This window comes from Botryllus schlosseri, chromosome 14, assembly GCF_051294905.1.
Source record: "Botryllus schlosseri isolate E-star chromosome 14, Bs_hap1, whole genome shotgun sequence".
NCBI classification, from domain to species: domain Eukaryota; kingdom Metazoa; phylum Chordata; class Ascidiacea; order Stolidobranchia; family Styelidae; genus Botryllus; species Botryllus schlosseri.
The window spans coordinates 19322694-19341910 of record NC_137249.1 but is presented as its reverse complement, the minus strand read 5'-3'; the positions used below and the strand labels follow the sequence as shown (position 1 = coordinate 19341910).

General features: G+C 39.6%; 1 protein-coding gene and 2 non-coding genes across 3 annotated transcripts; all 3 read left to right on the top strand.

The window, feature by feature from the left end:
* The first annotated feature begins 5838 nt into the window (after positions 1-5838).
* On the top strand, positions 5839-10806 carry LOC145456337 (uncharacterized). Its single transcript, XM_080334409.1, has 6 exons — positions 5839-6142; positions 6204-6337; positions 6396-6469; positions 6538-6606; positions 8434-8517; positions 10538-10806. The coding sequence occupies exons 1-6, from the start codon at positions 5951-5953 to the stop codon at positions 10681-10683; spliced, it is 699 nt and encodes a 232-aa protein (XP_080190535.1). The 5' UTR covers positions 5839-5950; the 3' UTR covers positions 10684-10806.
* Positions 10807-11649: 843 nt separating this feature from the next.
* Trnam-cau (transfer RNA methionine (anticodon CAU)) lies at positions 11650-11721 on the top strand. Its single transcript has one exon. It is a non-coding gene; the product is annotated as a tRNA-Met (tRNA).
* Positions 11722-13255: 1534 nt separating this feature from the next.
* On the top strand, positions 13256-13327 carry Trnam-cau (transfer RNA methionine (anticodon CAU)). Its single transcript has one exon. It is a non-coding gene; the product is annotated as a tRNA-Met (tRNA).
* Positions 13328-19217: the final 5890 nt, after the last annotated feature.

Genomic DNA, 19217 nt, shown 5'->3' with positions numbered 1-19217 from the left:
CAGTTGCACAGGTGTCTTTTTAGTAAGAGGTAGTTCATGGCCGTAGGCAGAGTATTTATGACTCGTGCATAATAGAATTATAAGAATTGAAATTTTTACCGAAATTGTGCTATAAGAGGCTTATATATGGTGTGGCAGAAATTGAACTGTCTCATTAGTAGTACCATTGTTGCAGCAGAGATGCTCTTACTCAGCTCTACGAAGTTTCTTGCCAGCGTCATTTGCTATGTCGGAATGTACTTACATTATGTGACTAATCTTTTATTCATATGTTTAGGTAGAGACGACGAAGATGTTGAAAACTTCTACTGAAGAAACAGAAAAAAAGGCCTGATCGCTTTGAAAATTTCGCCAAATTTATTGCAAGCCAATTAGGAGCTATGCATGAAGAAAGAGCAAATGATATCATGAAAAATATATTCATTTCACTCTTTGAGTGATTCAGAAATCCGTGAATGTCTGATATATTGATGTCTGTAAACGACCGGACCGCTAGATTTTATTGCCGTTAGATGTCGTGAGAGTGAGCGATTATCGCGATCAGTGTGCACAAGGGCTGTTCCAAAAAAACTTTTTTTCCCGAATCTTGCGGGCTCTGTGATTAAATCGTTAGGTAGCCTTGAAAAACGACGCACACCAAATTTGGATTCATTCCAACCAATAATCGCTGATTTCGTAGAGTTTGAAAATTTTGAGTTAGCCATAAATGCAAAAACATTTTTTTAAAAATTTCTCTGTCAGCCCCATGAAATGCTGCGCTGTCTTCAAAGACGATGCAAAACAAATCTGACTCAATTCCAACCAGTAGAAGCTGAGTTATTTGAGTTTATTTATGATAATTCTTGGATTATCCACCGATCAAGGATAATCTCCGAATTATCAAAGAAAAACTCCCTTGGTGCACAAAAGGTGTGGGTAGACCTGCTTCATGTGCGAGCCGCATATAAAAATTCGATGCATATAAAAAGAGCCACAACACAAATTTTCAAAAGTACAAATTTATGACGTCACAAGGAAATGTAGGCTTTCGAATGAAGTTTATTATTGTGTGGTGGTACGATGCGTCTCCACCGGGGCTGCGAGGTGTTAGAAATCAGGCTGATATGACGTCTAAGCCGTGGGTAGCAGTACCTTCAAGTGCTGATGAGGATTTGACGTGGATTTTAGCTCGGTAATATCGACGACATTTTCTTGGTCAAACTCAGCAGTGATTGCTAGCCTTTACAATACAAATGGAAGAGTCGTATTCACCACCGCTAGCCCGGAAATTATTGTGACAAAGGCATTCATCGTTGCGTTTGAAACGTTTATGTACACTCCATTCGAGAGTCTAATCATAGTGTCCTATATGGTGTCGACACAAGCAAATCGCACGGTTCAATGAAGTTGTATCACGTCACAATTTCCATTTGGCTACAGGCAATATGACGGTCATTTTTGACCGGCTTGCCGAGCATTAAATTTGGTGAAACGGGTATCAATCGAAAGCTGACTCTGCACTGATTACGAAAATATAAATTTTATTCAGCTCGTGGCCCTGGAACTCCCACAATCAGCCTCGAATTTTTCATTGTTATGGAGATTGGCATTGGGACGCAACAATGCTGTCTGGCGAAACGAGAGATAAACTCATGACGCAACAATGTCGTCTGGCGAAACGAGTGTGTAGCTCAAGAGAAAAAGGTCCAAAAAGCATTGTTGCGTCCCGATGCCAACCTCCATAACAATGAAAAATTCGAGGCTGATTGTGGGGGTTCCAGGGCCGCAAGCGGAATAAAATTTATATTTTCGTCATCAGTGCAGAGTCAGCTTTCGGTTGATACCCGTTTTACCAAATTTAATGCTCGGCAAGCCGGTCAAAAATGACCGTCAAATTGCCTGTAGCCAAATGGAAATTGTGACGTGATACAATTTCACTGAGCCGTGAGATTTGCTTGTGTCGACACCATATAGGACACTATGGTCTAATTGTAAATTTCTAACCCTGCAGTGCCACCTAAATTTTACAAGTCTTGCGTATAGACCAAAAGAAAATAAACAACACGAAAACAATACACATAATGTTAACGCGCGATAAATGCATCAATTTATATTCAGCGAAACGCTGTGCAAAACGCTGTGCATTTGTGCAAGCAAAGGATTAAAGAGCCGCGGTTCTCCCACCCCTGGCATATAACAATATGCGCACTGAGTGCACAGTCCCGATACATTATAGCAGAGGATAATTCGGCTATAAAAATATCCGAAAAACAATACAACACTAGTGAAACATTGCCCGAGTATACATGTGCTTTCGGGCATCACAAGATCATCTTTGGCAAGTTTATAATGGTACGACGCGCGGGGGTGGTTCCGTACCTTTTTTAGTCCAGTTCCCCTTCACAGAAATTTTCATGGTCCCCCCATGGCCCCAATATTCGAGGGTTGCATTAACGACGATTGGGTAGAGTTCTCTGTCTATGTCTGGTCGTTTCTTTGTGGTTCGGACTTGTCTTACGCCCTTGAATCGCGCCTGATGATCAATCGACTGTAATTAACGATCAAATAATTGTTTTGTACTATATTTTGGGGATTAAAATCAAGGGTATTAGGCCTATAACAAACGCGTTTCTGAGCACATACCTATCAGCTTCGAGTCATATGAGGTTCACACACCGAAAGCGACCGTAGGTTGGTAGGCAGGTTCTGCACTGTGAACCTTTTAATTGTATTACACATTTTTCGCACCATTAAAACGTCTTTCATCGAAATTCCTCCATTTCAACTTCGAGCCATTCTCTGCTAGGCCCTGAAAACGTGAAAAGAACACGCAGCCAGCCAATTTAAAAAAAATACTTGCTTTGTTTGAAAAGATTGCTCAAAATATCCAGCTTTCGGGCTGTGAATAAATAATGACTTTCTGCTGCAGCCCGCAATTGCCCAACATCAAGGACGAGATATAGGTTGCCTAATGCCCATGTAGCTAGTCAGCGAAGTGTTTTTACTGAGCCAATCACGAAGTCACACGAAATTGATATAAAGATTGCATCGTTCTCGTAATGTAATAGGTCTAGCAAATGTATAGGATCTACCTTGATTTCAAATGTTGATTGCATCACAAAAAACTACTGGTGCGTTGGAAAGGGTAAAACTTGTTTTTGACGCCGCTATCAATATCGCTGACGTCGTAAGAATACTTTGTCCGGTCTAACTTTGACATTGACAATTGAAAATATAGGGTAAATATGGCCCCCTCGACACTATCACTGTCATAAACAAACCAAAAATATCTTCATCCGCGACTATATCGTTATGCAGCATTTTTACGGTCTGCGGTCATCATCATCAGAACAGTCATTCCGTACCAGTGATTTAGATCTACATGTCATATATGATAAACAACGACGATTTCGATGGCTCCAGCCACTCCACATCGTATACATTGACTATATCGGGTGCAAATCGTCCGTAGGCTCATACTGCATGTTTTTTGAAAGTTTATTAACACAATTATGATGGCATAAACATATACAACGTTTGAATAAAAAATAGGGTTTTTAAAAAGGCATTAGAAAAAACTGTTTAAACATATTTCACACAAACTGTTTTAAAAACACCATTTGTTTTAAATGGAACCCCACATGCACGTGTTCTAACAAATCTATAGGGAAATGCTGTTTTATCCGGTCGTTCAAACGTTGTGTCATTTTTCCCACGAGGCTTCATGCTATACTGTTAGATTAGCAACACGCATATTGAAAGCACATAGAGTCATATTGTCGTGCATGAGTATCCTATAGTATTTTTACCATCAGAGCATTATGTTTAGGATGGATTTTCCATCGTATTGAGATTGTTGATGCCCTCTATCTCCCTTTTTTTATTTCTTTCTTTCGTTCCTCCTGGTTACCTACCTTACTTTGACAAATGTATAACAGAGAAAATGTAACATTATGGAAGCGGGCGTACAATATGATCTTGAGAAACGGGATAATTGGTTAGTATATAGCCGGGAGTCAATGGTTTGCAATTGAAATGCGATGACATTTTCATGAAATTTGATATTACTGCCTATTTTGAGTTTGCTCTATGTGGATCAGGCTTATACAGTGCAAGGCGTAGTTTTCTGAAGAGGTTAGTCTGATTTTTCCTGTCTTTAAGGCTTTTGATATGTTGTGGTAAAAAGTTTGGCTAATGGTAAAGTAAAGCACCGTGTCTGTTAGAGGTTTGAAATGTCCCTGCTTGGTTGGTTGGTTGTCAGCGAAACAGGATACCATCACTCTTGTTTGTTAGAGATTTGATCATCCTTGTCTAAATTGTAAGATTTACTGAAGTCGTTGGGCGCCATTTTTTCTGTTCAATTCGCAACTCTTCAACTCATTATGCCGCTACGCAAAACGTGGGTACATTAGTGCGTTAGGCCTATATAATATCATAAAAAGGCTATTTCATATAGCACTATTGAAAACAAAACTATGCAAATCTATACTGTAAAATTGAACCTAATGATATGTTATCTGGATACGTTAGTAGACAGACTAAACTTCTAGTATTTTTATCTTAAAATATGAGTTACTACGCATTTCGCAATCTATTAATCTTCTATTATAATCTATTAATCTTCCTATTAATTCTTCCATCAAAGAAAGTTATCGTAATATGAAACCTCATGAGGCATAAAGGCAAAGTGAAATTTCTCTAGTAATTCCGATATAGCCTGATCCCATCCGAGAGCATTAGAACACAATATTTCGAAAACAAGATTTGTTTCTACGCGAGTTTTCATTAAACCAAGATTTAGGTGAAACCTTTATAGCATATATATCATATGTAAAGAGCTGTCTTTGAATCTAAACGGACTATTGACATGTAGCAGCATTACTGCCATTGTTCTTCAATACTCCATGACCTGATCATCTTGATCAGCAATACGAACCTCCGTGTGACGATGCAATCACGGATCATTATCATATATGTAACTGTAACTTACTTTCGCATATCTTGTTATCTGATACCTTTTCAACAATTCGTGGTCGCTGGTGTCACGTATCATATAAATGATGTCAACTTATTTGCAGTGATATAGACCACCTGGAGGTACTGTACAACGAGTGAAACTCCTCTACCCAAACTACAATACTTACAAGCATTGCAAACCCTCTCCCTGTGTGTTGCTATCTGTAAACTAATTCACATGGAGACTAATTGAACTAATATATTCCTTTTATGGCATTTGGGCAAACCATGGGACTCAATGGAATTTATAACTATACCTCGTTTATTATCGCTCTGTAGGTAGCGACTATTATCATTGACTATTAATCATTTTTGCAGAGTCAAAGCATAGCGGTCACATGACTAACGTTATGAAGTTTCTTCGGTACTCTGTTTAATATATCTGTTGCTAAAATATTCGAATAAAAACGTATGGATGTGATGGGTGTACGTATGATGTTCTAGTCAATGTTACCAGAGATGCACAAGTCGTACGGTTAGAAAGCCAGTCTAACAGCACATCGAACCAATTCTCCTCTCGACGCGTCCATTGCAAAGTTCTCAATGACGAAGCAGTTTTGACTGCGTTCCAATATCTGGTTGTTCGGTGGCTTAATTTTATGGTCATTACGTAAACGAGTCTTGTAATTAAAGCGCTGCTACATAGGAGTGTACTTGGAACTATCGGCGAGCGTACCTATTCATGTAAGGCGAAACACTCGAAAGACAGTGAAATTTTGTCATAAATGATTGCTTTCCTTCAATCACAATCACACGGGTTCTAAACATGGAATGATCCCGTGATTTTGTATTAGCCTTAGACCGCATTACAAGATTTTGTGTACGCCTTGTAGTTTTACATAATGACAATCTTATTTTTGATTGAAGGACATGCCATCTTCTTAAAATACGCATCCATTTATATGGTATCGAGGTCACGTTCCAGGCTGACAAACTGTATAAATCGGCTTGACAAATGACAGAGGAATCATACGAAGCGCAGTTTGCATCGAGAAATTTAACTGGAGAAAGGATTCCAAACATAACTGATCTCAACACTATGCGTTATACACTGTTCCTTATCTTGCCCTTGCTGGGTTCATCATCGGCGTTTTACAGAAATATGTGTAGTTTTTTGCCTCCCGAAAAAGACATTGACTGGAAAAGGGTGAGACACTGAATGGTTTTATTTGTCTAAAAACGACTCATGCTAAGTCGACTCGTCTTAGGTGCGAAGCGGGCCGTGGCGGTGGGCAGCGTATACACACGACGAGTTACAAGACGCGCTGGCGTGTTCAGATGTTTACATCAGCGGGAAAGGGCCCGTCGGAGACGACACGTTTGACATTAGAATCCAATATGGGTAAAATTAAGTTGACCAACTGCTATTTGGGGGCATTCACTGTTTTCTTTATTGACAGAGAATACTTACACCAAGTGTTTGAGATGACGGGAACGTATCGGGGCCACGGAGAATATCATATGCCTTACTTCAGTAAGGGAACGTATTTTGATGAAATAGCTTAAGGAGTTATATTCGTTTCCGTTTTATATTTGATCTAGCGGAAAGATGGAGACACATTGTACAGTTTACTACGCCGGTTTGGAAGAGGAGTAGGATTTTAAAGGAAGGTCAGTATTGATAATTGAAATTGCAATCGTCGCACGCGAAGATAAAATGGAAATTGCGTAATGTTGATGAAAATGGACGATATATTTGATTTGCGTACAACGGCATAGTACGGAATTGTGTCAATTATTATCATCACGCTGTAAGATATTGTTGTCAATTGTCGTCAACAGGGCCGAGGACAATGGTTTGAGTACTCGAATAGGAATGGAGTATTAATTCTACTGATTGAGTCGAGTCATGAGAGATGATCAGAAAGCACAATAAATTTATCAACGAAAACTATAGTGTCATAGAGTATACAGCAGTGGTTCCCAACCTTTTTCGACCCATCGCCCCCTTTTCAAGGTCAACACCAATCATCGCCCCCCAAAATTTTGTGCACCGATAATTGGGCATACAGACTGTAATCACCGGCGGGTTGACTAAAAAAAAAAAAAAAAAAAGGTCATCTTACTCCGCTCAGAGCTGCAAATAACGTTTTTTCTCTCCGAATTGCTAGGTGGATGACTAAAAAAAAAAAAAAAAAAAAAAAAAAAAAAAAAGGTCAGCCGTTTTGACGCGTCATCGCCCCCCTATCGCCCCCTTCGCTATTTTCGCCCCCCGTCGCCCCCTTTGTCCATTTTCGCCCCCCTATCGCCCCCTTCGTCATTTTCGCCCCCCTAGATCGCCAAATCGCCCCCTGGGGGGCGATATCGCCCACGTTGGGAACCACTGGTATACAGTATAGAAGCAGCGAAACCTCGATTGGTCGCATTCACGACATATGAAACATGTAGTAGAGACGTATCTGTGAATTCGGGATGAACCCATGGTCACAAAGTGCAATGAAATACGCATGGTCGCAAAGGATACCAAATTAGTATCTTTAATGTGATGTAGAACAGGCATGCTACTCTTTGTGGTCGCATAGAAGGTACATATTTGAACTTTCCATATCTTCATACTGTTGGGACGTCATAGTGAGTGTTAGTGATAGTCGAATGCTTTACTCGATACAGAATCGAATCACTCAGGTCTTCGATAGTGCCCAAACCTAGTCAATGCACAACGTGCTTAGTGGCATGAAAGCGTTACCATTAACTTCAGTCAACGTTCGTTCACGTCTGATTCGCAATACACCGAAATAAACGGCCGAGACAAGCGTATACTTGGGAGCACCCAATTTTCATTATAGATCCACTACATTTCGTTAGAAATAAACTGACTGTTGACGCATTCTTATACTATCCATAAGTGCTGCGATTAATATGAATATATGTAAGTCGCATATCTTCAAATATCACTACAGGTGAAATAAAATGAGCAATGAGCATGATGGGCAAACTGCTTCGAGTGACAGTCGTTCTCACGCATAACTCTTTCCGGAGAGCGCAACAGATATATTTCGCATTTGTCATGTTCGCATTGGAAATGGGAAATCCTAATCTAAAAATAGACCACGGTCCCGGTTCTGATACTTTTATTTCACAAACAATTCACGCCACGCCAAGCCTCTGCATCCGGCTTTAAACCTACAAGTCCACTGCAGCTTAACATAACTTACGCAACTGAACAACATATGCTGAGCACTTTGTGACGTGAGAGAACAGATTTCAAATACAATTGTTCATACCACGACTGCTTTCAATCTGTGGCATTGCAAATCTTTTAACGGAAGCGGTAATTATTCTTAGTTGTTATACTTGGAAATGATTATTGAATCACGTTCACAATAGAAATATTTCTCTTTCGCACGCGATATTGGCAATGCTTGAATCTCATACTGAAGTTGTCATAGTGCGCACTTTACGTAATGTCAGCTGATATAAGTTACTATCTTTGCACAGAAGTTGATATCGAAAGAAAAAGCAACATCATGTTCTACACAAATTACAGGAACTATTTCATCAGCGCGATCTGCATGCCTAATGGTACGTACGTCATTTAAACTTTGCAAAGGGAAATAGAACGTTATTATGATCATGATTGCTGGGACGTGACTTATATCTTACACGTGGTCTTTATTATTGATGCATAGTACCATGAAATACTAATATAAAATGGATTCTATCGCTACTTTCGTACTATGCTACCACTTAGGTTGGCCAATACCGAAAGGGAGCTTTCGAGGGAAAGTGGAAATGTTACAATAGTCCGTATCTAACAGTCTTCCTTTTGAACGAAATAGATATCTCGTAAAATAGTAATACAATGTTTCAAATGTTTCAAATTTTTTACCCTTCCTGAGACTCGCTGCATGGTAATTCGGTCTTGTTATAAAGTTAATATGCTTTTCTATCAGATATAAGAATCGCGTCATAGCCGAAAGGAATCTTGTATCTTTTAAAATCGATATGTTCAACTTCTTCCCGGGGCCTGCGATAATTTAATTTAAGTAACCGTAGCCCCCGTTCAAAATCAATATTCTGTAAGATTTTCTCACACCTAACTGCTTCTCTGAGGTGTGTCAGGATTTTAACTCTCCCAAAATATCCATTAGAATGCATTTTCCTGTTCGACATGCAAAATTACCGAGTGCATCGTACGCCGCGACGCTGCTCAAATCAGCTTAGCCGACGCCATATGTTCTGGAAGAAGTTTGTACGATATATCGTAACCGGGAAATGGCTTGACATTTATGTGTTTTGACATTTTTTCATCTAAAAAAGTGATTTTGACTTGGAAATAAGGTGCCACATTGCCAGCATCAGTTATTTGCGACGTGTACAGACGATGAAATCGCAATACTAATATTCGTAACCTACATGTGTAATTGATATATAATGCAACCCCTAAATAGGTTTATAAAACAACAATGTAACGGTATAGATTTGCATATATTAGAAATCGACATAGCTCGTCAGACAAGATGAGATCGTGCTGTGTTGGGTCGCTGAGAAGTTATATAGCAGTAGTAATTTTGGGGTTCGAGATCCTTCTTGTTGATATTGCTGTTTTGTTTTCACTGTGTTTCGACATCTATGATCTTGAGTCTTTACCCGTCATACACCAGACTGATTTTATTATTATGATTCCTGCTCTGTGAAGATTTATAGACTTATAGAACGGCCCTCTTTCACCCTGGGTCATTTGTGCCCGCGGCGCAGATGTCAATGAGGAGCCAGGACGGGCCTCAGGAAGAGAATCTATTTCGCACCCTTGTCTGTCTAAAACAGGGCTGGCCAACCCGTGGCGCGCGAGAAGGTTTTGAGTGGCCCGCGAGGTAATTTCCGAAATTTCAAATATTATCAAAAATGGATTGCACAGATTATGAACTTGCAACGCCAACAAAAAATTTGATTAGTCGGGCCGCAACACTTGAGATGTGATGACTAAAATATCAGTTCCGACGCATTGGCAGATCCATGAGCCAGTCACATTTTGGTAGATCTTCGTACACTACAATAAAGCAGAATAATTAGCGATAGATTTATCAAAAGTAAAAATTCGCTTCGAGCAACATGTTTTGTCACTCGATTTCTTGCTTTTAATATTGTTGCTCCTTCATGAAAATGAAAGAACGCCTAATGTATCAGATTGAGTCCAACTATATTCGCGATTACGAGACAAAGTGTCGTTCAACATATGCGACCTTGCGTTTGCACTCGCAGTAAGACCGTCGACTATGAAACCTAGACACAAAATGATTGACGCATGTTGGTCGAAGCTTGTGATATCGATATGTTCAGGAGCCGAATAGTCTAGTCCTTGCAAACTGAGCCCAGCGATATACAGCAGGCCCGCAATATAGTCAAGTGACAATATTATTGACCTATGAACTTCAAAAAATTTTCGCGCTTCGCGCTTCGCGCGGCTAGTGGCCCGCGCAATAGTTCGTCATTCGAATGTGGCCCTTTGGCTGAAAAAGGTTGGCCACCCCTGGTCTAAAACCTGCAACACATTGGTGTTGCGGCAGTGAAACGAGCCATCTTTCATTTATGTTTATTCCAGGAAGAGTATCGGTGGCAGCGTACACAACTTACAAAAGAGCGAGGCGACCTTTAATGCGGAGAATTTATAGCGTTCTTCAAAAATATCGAGTTCTTGCGATCCCCGCGCAAGCAGATTGCAGATCGAAGACAGAGAAGAGTGTCTGAAGCTATTTTTCTCCTTTTTTTAAAATATAAAGCAGATCTATATTTCAATTGTGTGAAAGATATAAATATATGAATTTCGTTTTCATTTTTGTATTAAATTAAAGCGCATTATCGAAAGTTCTATACATGGATTCTTTTTCAGTACGATAAGTAGCTTCATAAAGTATATCGAGAGGTCGCATGAAGCAGTCAAGTGCGGATGGCTTCATTCGAAATGGCAAGATACATCTTCGTGATCAACAGAAAAGGACTATCATTGACACTTCAAATAGTGACAATTTTCTAAACTATATTCATTGCCGTAATACCGGGGTTATTTCATCCGGTTGTTATGAAAATTTCACTCACAAAAGGAATACGAACTTATCTCAAAACTACATTATACTTTCAATATTAAAAGTTAATATCGAATGTACATTTGCCGAAACAATTATTCAAGTGTACCCTGAACTAGTCTAAAATATAGCCAGCTGACTAAGTAGTATGTGTAGTCAAATTGTACTTGGATTATCCGAAAAAGTAGAGCTACTTCGTTAGTGACGACTTCTGCGGCACACTGCACAGCGCTACGCGCGTTCATGCAATGGTAATCTCAGTCAGGTAGTGTTAGACCTGCGACGTTGTAAGAATGCGATATCCGCCGATATGTCATGCGTATTCACCATCCCTTGTCCAGTAGGCAAGATCGTCTTCCTATAACTTATGTAAGTATCATCGTATGATTGCGTTCGGATTTACCGTATCTAGATTAGTCTATATGCAACATAACTGATCGATGCATAGGCCTACGCTTAAACTAACACGAATAACGGATACGCGCACCATACTGTATGAAATGTGAGATGCTGAGAGACCAAGTACTGTATGTTTCAATGACAGCAAGCGGAAAGAAGTTCGAAGGGGATCGATTAAGACATAATTACCATTTTGAATAATATAATTACGTTCCGAGTTACGCTACATAGCAGCAGAGTGGCGCAGCGGAAGCGTGCTGGGCTCATAACCCAGAGGTCGATGGATCGAAACCATCCTCTGCTAATTTCGATTTTATTTTCACTCTTTGTTTATCGCCATTATGCTGTACGAAGAGTGTCATACTAGCATGGTAGACTCCGCAATATTCACCATTGCATTTGTAATATATCGTGTTTTTTTTTCAGCTCCGTACATAACCAACTTAGAGTAACCTTACAGTCTAATATATACCCTATAATCTAATTCCATGCATCGATAATTGGAGATTAGTCTCAGTACTTATGAAGAGATTTGTTACAAACCCGCTTTATTGCAAATATTAGCAATCCTGGGAGAGCAAACGAGCCGGGATGATCGGGATTGATCGGAAATTCGTTGCTTATGAAATGTCAGTCAACCGGTTATCTCAGCTGGCTTTAGTGTCGTGCGAATAACGCGAATGTCACGGAATCGAGACCCGGTCACCCGGTTCTGCCCCGAGTTGTGATACCTTCGGAATGATGTACCCCTGGTCGCGGCAGAGTTATTGGTTGATGATTCTAATCTCATCCTTATTTGCGAGGCTGGTGCATAATATTGCCAACTTGGCTTCATTTATTTCGTACCGACAAAATAAATTCCCCAACGATTGACCCAAGCATTCTTCTTGTCTTCATTAAATTTTTTGTTCTAGATCCAATCGCAATATCACGACGGAATTTTGGCCTGTACCTGTCTTTTGCGATTGGGCTGAAGTCCAGTGACATCCAGGAACGCATAGCGGCTCCTCATACTATAATATGCGGAAAACAGTCAATCTAGCAATCTATCATACTTGAATTTCAAACGTAATGGAAAAATAGCCTTTGATGTGGTGCCGGACCTTTGCGCTTTGGTAAAATTTACAGTGGAATCCAGGAATGTGGGAGTGCATCTCTGTTCTAAATGAATTATATATTATTTGGATTTGCGATATCCAACCAGCATACTGTTTCTAAAGTCGTACTCAGGCAAATCACTGCTGCATATGGTTCGGCAATAACAAATCAACCACAGCGACACTCAGTGTCCACATTACGAACCACCATTGAGATGTGCGCTGATTTGACTTGACTTGAATTTCAACTCATTGATTTCTTTTGTGATAGATTTTGAAATTATAATTTTTTGAAGACTTTTCGTGCCCCCTGAAAAATATTCATTGCCCCTTGGGAACCATTGCCTTCAGGTTGGGGACATCTGGTTTAGAGAATACCGTCCGGTGTAAAATGTCCATGACTATAAAGGTGTGATATGATGCCAAGGCTTAGGAAGGCGGGAGTATACGTGCATTTCGTTGCCTTTGTCGTGAATCGGTTGAATAGCGTGGAGGTGCAGTTCTACAAGAGTGTCGCTCGGTCGCAAGCCCAACAAGAATCCGCTTATAACAGAATGAATGAGTATGTGTATACGTGCTCGAAAACTACAATTGCGCAGCCCGTGCATTGAAGAGATGCTTGAGAATCAAGCATGTTGCGATTTGTGTTTATAACATATTGAGCATGTTTGGTTGCGGTCGAATTCGTAATTGCTCACTATGCATCAATTATTATTCATATGCTCAATTGTTCCCAGCAGCAGCAGAGTGGCGCAGCGGAAGCGTGCTGGGCTCATAACCCAGAGGTCGATGGATCGAAACCATCCTCTGCTATATTGGTGATACCTTTTTGTCACAGGTCATTTTGTTCCCACACGTAACTAATATTCTGCCAAATTACAGAAACAATGCTATAATTGCAAGGACCAGGTGCAATTTTAACAGAACTAGTAGATTGTAGTAGTTACCGACCTTTTCTCTTATTTCCCTTTCATTCCTATACCAATGATATTTAACGCAAAAAATATCAATTTTTAGAAATCCCCACATTTAAACTTACATAATTTCTCTGCAATTTTCCCAAATTGTGGCCGAAACCACTTCTTTCCCATTCCGAACGGAAATAAATATCGGATCGAAGACAGCACACTCGGCGGTATATAAACCAATTTTTGTTTGAAAATATCAAACCGTCCTTCGATTTGACATAGCTTTGTGGCCCCACAGACAAAGCTCTATGGGCGATGATCAACAAAGCGGAACTGTCGTAATTATCACAGCACCAATTGCGCACGCTTCCGCTGCGCTGGATTTTTGGATTCAGTGCGACAATAGCATTCCATTAATTCCAATTATTATTACTTCTGAGCTGGTTTACGATGGGTTGCGCAATCCGGGGCTTGGCACATATGTATACGACACCTCTCTGACTCATTCTTCTGTGCCCAGAATTCGATTAAAGAGAGCAACATCAATATCAATATTGACTGGCTTTTATTAATGAAGTCACTTCGAGTCATACTAAAATTAATATTGAAATACGCTTTGTTTCCTAGACCAAACCGTAGGTTGCAACTGCTCTGGCAAAGTTGTTACTGAAATTCTCTACATGTGATATAGGTTAGGTTTAGCGGAAAAGTCTCAAAATGGAAGGTGTGCATCTCGCGTTGAACATGCTGATGTATACTAGCAATCCCGTTATCTTCTCCGCTCGAAAAACTTCGACTGTGATTGGGTGATACATTTACAGCATTATTACCCTGGAAAATTGTAAATTGGTGATCAATATTATACCTATTTGATGATTTCTAAGGCAGTAATCAATGTTTCTCGATGCATAGTAACGTTGTAGCACTAGTCCCAGGGTGGACAATTATTTTTCCCGCGAGTCAAATGAGAAGCAGAAAATATGTTGCCGGGCCGAGTCGAAAATTGTAGCTGTATTCTCCAGCCTGTTAATTTTATTTCTACATTGAAAGCAGTGAATTACACTGTTGATAAATGCTGCGCAGGGGATGATACATTTTGAACTCTTTTTAAACCACTTTCCTCGTGTTTTTATAAAGATATTGAAATGCATTTGGCATACCACTGTGATACTTATTTTCTTGGTTGCTGCCTTCCGAGCAGTGTGACTAAAAAAAATTTTTTGCCTGTAGCAGGAATTGATGAACATTTTGGTATAAATTAATAAAATTATAATCATTTTGTTCAAATCGACAAAAATGTCCCGCACAAACTAACATCAATTTTCGACACTGGTCCAAATATGGAAAAAATTTAAAATTCAAAGATATTCTTTGCTACAAATTTAATCTTCAAATATATGCCCTTTTACACTTATTGTAAAGTTCATTCATCAATTTGACTTCCCTTTCTGTTATTATGTTAGTGCCAGGGACATCTACGACGGACATATCCGACTTCCAATGGGGTTTTGGGGCACTTTATCGCTGCAGGACATTCGACCGCAAAGATAGCAGCAAATAATCTTTGGTATATTCTAGAGCCCGACCGATATTGGATTTTTGCGTCGATACCAGGGTTGTAACCAAGTCACATGGTTCCGAGTCACGAGTCAATCTTACTTTTGTGGTTTTGACTCGAGTCAAGTCGAGTCATTTTCAGTTCATCACCGAGTCGAGTCCGAGTCCAAGTCACCATTTAAAGGGTCAAGTCCGAGTCATAGTGTTATGACTCGAGTCCGAGTCCAAGTCACAGTATTGAAGTCATGCTCAACTCATGTTTTCAATCCTGCTTGGGTGATATCGAATTCTGATGCTACAGGTAGACAAGACAGGCCGCCAAAATGATAACTCCACTAATCTTAGAACTCAAAATCAAATATCTGTCTTGTCAGTCCGATATACATCACAAAAGCAAGCATTCAGTTTTTATTTCGAGCACATCGACGACAGCTCACAAATAGCTGATAGAGAACCAACGAATTCACGTCTACATGCTATCTGATAAAGAACCAACGAATTCGCGTCAGAGCTAATAGAGAATCAACAAATGCATGTTTATGTCTGGAGAGGTATTGTCACCAGGCCAGCATGCTGTAAAAGCGTGCAGCTATGTGCACTGTGCAGTCACAAAAGAACTGATACCGTTTGATATTACTAAAGGTTTTCCCAATTGCCTTACAGACTACATCGCATTTACAGCATTGGAGAAATTATTGTACAACGGGGCTGTTCAAAATCATTTTTTCAAATTTTCCGAATACTTCTTTAAATTGTACATAGTAATTGTACATTGTAAAGTCATGCTCATGTCACATCGATAGGATTATTTATCAGCCTAATGCCTGTGCGCAATGCATCACTGATCTATAACCACCGCACACCTGCTGGTTTCCAACCGTTTATGGTCGCGACTCCATTTCCAATATGAAAATGTTCCGTGGCCCAGCTCAAAATTTGATAGGCTGATTACTAATTAAAGGTCGGCACATTTGCCCAGACTTATCCACGGCATATTTGGAAACTGATTTGATTGCATTCAACATCTTCACGAACCCCATAATAAAGGCAAACTACCCCCAGGTTTAGAACCTCTTTCTTTGAATAAAGCACCGAAACGGCGTAAACCGACTCTACGAATATACCGTTATCTTGTATAATTGTAATTGCGATTACAATTAGACTTATTTCTGTAATGAATGTTATTTTTATTTATCTTTGATCGCAGTTTTTGCGAGGGCGGTAGTCCCCATATTAACGACATATGTGATACTAAATTGCGCGTAGCGCAAACAAATATTTCACGTAGCATAAATCTACCCAAATATAATATTGTTTATGTTGATTTAGGAAAAAAATATGAGCTTACTTCAAAATTCCAGACATTCCGGCATATTTTCGAAATTCATTCGGGACGCAGTTTTAACAGTGAAGTTCCGGACATGTCCGGGAAATTCCTGACGTCTGGCAACGTGAAACATCCGATGGGGGCGCGAAGAAGCGGTCAACTGAAATTTTTTTTCGCGCTCGCGAAATTTACCTCTAATTCACGTGTGTTTCTTTGTATATAGACCAAATTTCATATTTTTCAATTCTCTCATCAACAGTCATAACCTTCCATGACATCAAACAATCTATTGAGGTTGCTAGCATCCCGGTTGGATTTTGTGATATGACGATAAGGGGGCGCGAAATTTTTCACTATCATAAAGGGGGGCAAAAAAGGTTGAGAACCGCTGAGCTCTTTCAAGCTCTTGACCATCTGAGTCTTGAGTCATTGCATTGGCTCTAATTGAACTTTGCTTCGATTGTTTGCTTGTATAATTGAAGAGTATTGTATAATTGAAAAGTCTTGAGTACTTTGATAGCGGAGGATCTATTGCACCTTCATTACTGGATCATTTTGTGCAATGCATTGCTAATATGTACCATTGTCTGTTGTTTTTACGGCGGCATATCTGATATCAGACGAGTGCATCGGAAGCAGTGGTGACAATTAGCGATCACGGCAGAATTCGTCAGATGCGTTGATCTAGCCATTACGATTTGCAAATTTCTACATCTTCAAGTCATATAAAATAAGCCGAGTCAATGACTTGGGTCGAGTCATGCGTAATGACTCGAGTACAAGTCGAGTCAATCCAAATATTGACTCGAGTCGAGTCGAGTCATTTACCCATTTCAATAAAATGACTCGAGTCAAGTCGAGTCACCGAAAAATCATGACTCGAGTCATTACAACCCTGGTCGATACCGATAAAACCAATATCTCACACCTTAGCCGATAACCCCAATACATTCAGCCGATATTCAAAAGAAGTTGGATGTATACATAAGCACATTTTCAAATATTCAGAGGGCATTTATTTGAACTTCTTTACAGCCATTGTTATACTTGAACATAAAATGAACTAGAAAGGCTGCATCTGGACACCTGTAAAGTGTAAGCTATATGAAATATATCAATATTCTCAGTCTAGCGATCAAAGATTATAGTTTTCTGGCTTCCTTCCGCCATGTTGTGACGCCACACGCAAATTGCCGTTAATTTTTCTGCTCCAATGGCCGATACCGATAATTCTTTCAAAGTGTGATATCGTCTCGATATTATCGACGAACCGATAATCGGTCGGGCTCTAGTATATTCCATCTTTAGACATCTGGTTAGAATGCCAATCTTCCTGACACGCATTTGCGACAACTAAGCATCTCCAGAGTTATTCTCTATCTCGGGAAGTGGAAGTACGCAACGCAACCCTTGAGCACCCTCTCGCATTGCGTAGAGATGGAAGTTCACGCCATTTGATCAGTGGTAATCTATACTATTTTCTTTGAAAGAACGGCATGTTCTGCACATGCCATAGATAAACTTAAAATCATCCCTACATCCTCGGTTTCCTAATATTTTTATCTGAAATTCGTGCTTGGTGGATTGCACCTAGTTTTCGTAGTGTTTTACCACATCATCTCCAAATTTGTAGCCGAGAGTTGGATTTCTTGAAGACGTTGGATCGAAGAACTCTAATGTATGCTTTAAGAATCGATAATATGATGTTGGCAAGGGATATGAAAACCCATGCTCATCATTGCATTTCGCAGTTTCGAAACAACGCCATTCTGCCGTCCAGTATCAACAGATGCTACGGTGTCACATATGATATATGAGATTTTCAAATTTTCCTGTACATCATATTTTTCTAAGCGGCTTTCTAGACTTCTGAAAATACCTAGAGTTGTTCTACTTTCGCCTTTTCGAACACCCAGTTTGATTTGTGTCAGACAAATTGAAATTATACGATATATACAGTCTACATCTAAAATCGAAATTAATAATTATTTATTAATTATTTAATATTGACTGTAAACAAGAACACGATAGGAATAATTCAATCTGGCCGATAAAAATGTACCAAAATACTATTTTAAATCTTCGCAATTGGAATTGGGTCAGTTAAATTCAAATCAGTCGATAAATAAATTATATAGTCTGTATCTACAAAAGAAAGCCTATCCTCCAAACAGTGAAAACTGGAAAATTTTTGTGCGGGAGGTTTTTGTTCAAACAGTCTTAACTTTTGTGAGTTTTGAAATCAGGACACAAAAGCTCATCATTTGTGACTGCAGGACACACAAAATTTTGAAATTTTTTTTCTAGTCATAAACCTAGTATGCACTGTGCAGCTTGGTGAAATAGCCTTGTTGTTAAGTCAAACTTATAGTTCTTCTGAAATTAGCCCACGCCCTCCCTTGCCAGAGTGTACGACTGTACGTCTTCGTGCTTTTACCATAAGAGAGACTGAAATGTTACTCCTTAACCACCGCTACTTGCTCGGCACTAATTACGAAAAAGACTGGTAAAGACTCCGGTAAAATAATATCTTGTGCTCATAACCTCCTTTGAATTTGATCGTTCGGCTTTCACTTTTGACATGCCCGTTCATCCTTTATGGGTGATGATAACTCATATCAGGGATATCTAGATATCTAGATATCCCTGACTCATATAGTGATCACGGGCACTGATTGACTTGTTTTACGAATTAGCGATTGGGAAACGTATCAAGAAACAATTTGAAGCACTGACCATATGCAGTCATTGTAATGAGTAATGTGACAACGACAACGAAGAAGGTTTGGTGACCTCTTGTTACTTTAGTTGTTACGGCATAATTTGTTATATTGACTTTATTTGGAATCTGAATTGCACATGCGAGTTATACGTGCAGGCTGCGTAATCGCGACATATTAACACTCGACCA

Bases quoted from the DNA above. Each gene is read 5' to 3' on its own strand.
- LOC145456337 (XM_080334409.1), top strand. From the start codon at position 5,951: ATGACAGAGGAATCATACGAAGCGCAGTTTGCATCGAGAAATTTAACT. The intron at 6,143-6,203 runs GTGAGACACTGA...GACTCGTCTTAG, and splicing joins AAGACATTGACTGGAAAAGG to GTGCGAAGCGGGCCGTGGCG. The intron at 6,607-8,433 runs GTCAGTATTGAT...ATCTTTGCACAG, and splicing joins GAGTAGGATTTTAAAGGAAG to AAGTTGATATCGAAAGAAAA.